The 3,372-nt window shown below is 67.4% G+C and overlaps 1 protein-coding gene across 1 annotated transcript; it reads left to right on the top strand.

Moving 5' to 3' along the window:
• Positions 1 to 1,024: 1,024 nt before the first annotated feature.
• On the top strand, positions 1,025 to 2,825 carry SOCS1 (suppressor of cytokine signaling 1). The gene is made up of 2 exons (XM_035718154.2): positions 1,025 to 1,135; positions 1,585 to 2,825. Exon 2 carries the CDS (start codon positions 1,635 to 1,637, stop codon positions 2,328 to 2,330), a length of 696 nt encoding a protein of 231 aa, XP_035574047.1. The 5' UTR covers positions 1,025 to 1,135; positions 1,585 to 1,634; the 3' UTR covers positions 2,331 to 2,825.
• Positions 2,826 to 3,372: the final 547 nt, after the last annotated feature.

The following is a 3,372-nucleotide window of genomic DNA, read 5'->3' on the forward strand; positions in this document are numbered from 1 at the left end:
GACTCTATAAGGTAGGGGCTGGAGGAGAAGGAGGGCAGGCCAGGACAATTCAAAGTAGGTTTTTGGAATCATCACATCAGCGAACCATCTTTTTGCTGAGCTCCCAGGTGCATTTGGAGGTGCCCAGCCATTCCGCTCCCCAGAATAGGAGAGCGGGGCACGCTAGCCCAGCGCCACCCCTCTGCCAGTCGCTGCAGCCCACAGCCCCCGACCGGGACCTCAGTTTCTCTGGCTGCCCCCCAGCAGGGAGAGCGAGCCAAGACTGCCAGGGACCTTGCGGCCGCGCCCGGTTTCCGAGGAACTCACATGCGCCGTCGAGGCGCGCTTCTTGCGTCTCCCAAGGGTTCCTCCGAAGCCTGTGGTCAGGCCACCGCTTCCTGGGAAGCCCAAGCCAAGACCAGGGACAGCGACAGGCTGGGAGGGCTGCGGGGGCAGCTGCCGGAGGGCTCGGGGCCGGGGGGGCGGGGGGACGCGCTCCGCGGCGGGAGCAGCCCCGAGGGGTCCGAGGCCGGACCTGCAGGTGGGGCCCCGCAGTCCGAGAGGGAGGGTCTGACTCCAGCGGAGCGGAGGTTAGAGACCTACCCGAGACGGTGCCGAGACACCTGCGGGCGGGGGAGAGGGGCGTGTCAGGGCCAGGGCAGAGTATCCTTAGGGCTTGGCTGCAGAAATCTGGGACCCAGGCTAGTCCTGGCGGCCCAGGTGGGGTCTCCAGGTGCGAAGGGGGCATCCGGGCCACAGCGGGTGCAGGGGCGGGACCAGCACCCTCGATGGGGGGCGTCCCAGGACGGGGGTGAGGCTGGGTCAGGGGAGGGGAGGGTCCCCGAGGGCGTGGGAAAGGACGAGCTCGCGCAGCCCGCGCCAGGGCACCACCGCGGAAAAGAAACCGAAAGTGGCGCGGCGGGGCGGGGCCTGCGGGGGCGGGGCCTGCGGGGCGGGGCCTGCGGGGCGGGGCCTGCGGGGGCGGGGCCACGGGCCCCACCTCCGGGCCGGTTTAAAAGACTGGTGCAGGGGCGGGCGCGGAGCAGAGCGAGCTGCGGCCGTGGCAGCTGCAGGGCTCCCGGCCCCGGAGCATGCGCAGGAGCCGCCCCGGAGCCCCCCGCCGCCCCGCCCGCGGCGCCCCGCGCCCCGCCGCCAGGTGAGCGGGGCACTGGGCAGAGAAGGGGAGGGAGAGGGGAGGACAGGACAGGGCAGGACGCGACACGCGGAGGCGCGGCCCCGGGGGCTGCGCGCGCGGGGGTCCGCCACGCCCCTGGCCCCCGGCGACCCCACCCCGGCAGCCCCCAGCGTGCGGGGCGCCCGCGGCGCAGCTCGTCCGTCTCTGCCCATCGCGCCCGGACGAGGCGCCAGTGCCCGGCGCGGCCAGCAGGCGGCGGCCGCGGGGCGGCGAGCCGAGGGCCAGGTGGCCGCAGTCGGGGCAGGCTTCTCCCGCGCCTCTCCACGCCCCCCTCTCGCCCGGCGGCCGGACTCCGCCCCGGCACAGCCTGCACCCCCGACCCCCCTGCCCCCGGGGTCCCCGGGGGTCGGCGCCCCCTGCTGCCCGGGCGCGCCCCAGCGCTCGGCTCAGCGCCCGTGTCTCCCCCGCAGCGCACCCCCGGACGCTATGGCCCACCCGTCCGGCTGGCCCCGCGTGTAGGATGGTAGCACACAACCAGGTGGCAGCCGACAATGCAATCTCCACGGCAGCAGAGTCCCGACGGCGGCCAGAGCCTTCCCCGACCTCGTCCTCGTCCTCGTCCCCGTCCTCGTCCTCGTCCTCGTCCCCGTCCTCGGCGGCCCCCGCGCGCGCGCGGCCCTGCGCGCCCCCCGCGGCCCCGACCCCGGCCCCGGCCCCGGCCGCGGCCCCCGGAGACACGCACTTCCGCACGTTCCGCTCGCAAGCCGAGTACCGGCGCATCACCCGCGCCAGCGCGCTCCTGGAAGCCTGCGGCTTCTACTGGGGGCCCCTGAACGTGCACGGGGCGCACGAGCGGCTGCGCGCCGAGCCCGTGGGCACCTTCCTGGTGCGCGACAGCCGCCAGCGGAACTGCTTCTTCGCGCTCAGCGTGAAGATGGCCTCGGGCCCCACGAGCATCCGCGTGCACTTCCAGGCCGGCCGCTTCCACCTGGACGGCAGCCGCGAGAGCTTCGACTGCCTCTTCGAGCTGCTGGAGCACTACGTGGCGGCGCCGCGCCGGATGCTCGGGGCCCCGCTGCGCCAGCGCCGCGTGCGGCCGCTGCAGGAGCTGTGTCGCCAGCGCATCGTGGCCACCGTGGGCCGCGAGAACCTGGCGCGCATCCCCCTCAACCCCGTCCTCCGGGACTACTTGAGCTCCTTCCCCTTCCAGATCTGACCGGCCGCGCACGCAGCATTAACTCGGGGGCCTTGTTAGGTTTTCGTTTTATTAATTACGAATTGCCCTGGAACCACGTGGGTGCCCTCCCCACCTGGGTCGGAGGGAGCGGGCATGGAGGGGGTGGGGGCGAGGCGCCTCCCAGTCCCCCCCCACCTGCTGGAGACGAGGCCGCAGACCCCTCCCCTCTGTTGGGGGAGGGTGCCCCCCCCTCCTGGTGCTCCCTCTGGGTCCCCCTGGTTGTTGTAGCAGCTTAACCTAACTGTATCTGGGGCCAGGGCCTGAATTTGTACCTCCTACCTCTTCATGTTTACATATACCCAGTATATTTGCACAAACCAGGGGTTGGGGGAGGGTCTCTGGCTTTATTTTTCTGCCGTGCAGAATCCTATTTTATATTTTTTACAGCCAGTTTAGGTAATAAACTTTGTTATGAAAGTTTTTTTTTTTTTAAGAAAAAAAAAAAGGTTTCTAGAGCGTGTGCTTTTGCTGAAGGGATTTCCTTGGTCCTGAATGGGGTCTGGGGCAGAGGGGTCCTAACGCAGACCTGTTTTCCTTGGTTCTGAATGGGTCTGGGGCAGAGGGGTCCTAACGCAGACCTGTTTGGCTGGAGTCGGATGGATGGATGGGGAACCTGCGTGCTTCCACCCACAGCTCTCAGGAGGAGAGGAACTGCTGGGCCAGTTTGGGTATTTTGTGTGGGGTAAAATGGCAGCTGGTGTGTGAGTACTTCATGTGTGCCATACCCTATTCTGTGCTTTACATGCTTATATTTGAGAAGCCTATGAAGCAAGGGTCTTAGCCTCTTTTTTTTTTTTTTTTTTTTTTTACAGAAGAGACAACCAAGGCAGGGGCACGTTTGCCCCAGGGGGCCATTCCCCATGACATTCCCCATGTCAGAGAAGGCCCATTTTTGGCTGTCCACCCAGAATCTATTTGAAAAGGATGACAGAGAGGAAACTTCTTTCATTCTGTGACCACAACACCTTCCAGGAAGAAGGTGGGGGTGGGGTGGGGGCTTGATGACTTTTTGGAAGGAGGA

The sequence above is a fragment of the Canis lupus genome, chromosome 6, assembly GCF_003254725.2.
Source record: "Canis lupus dingo isolate Sandy chromosome 6, ASM325472v2, whole genome shotgun sequence".
In the NCBI taxonomy this organism is placed as follows: Eukaryota; Metazoa; Chordata; class Mammalia; order Carnivora; family Canidae; genus Canis; species Canis lupus.

Bases quoted from the DNA above. Each gene is read 5' to 3' on its own strand.
- SOCS1 (XM_035718154.2), top strand. From the start codon at position 1,635: ATGGTAGCACACAACCAGGTGGCAGCCGACAATGCAATCTCCACGGCA.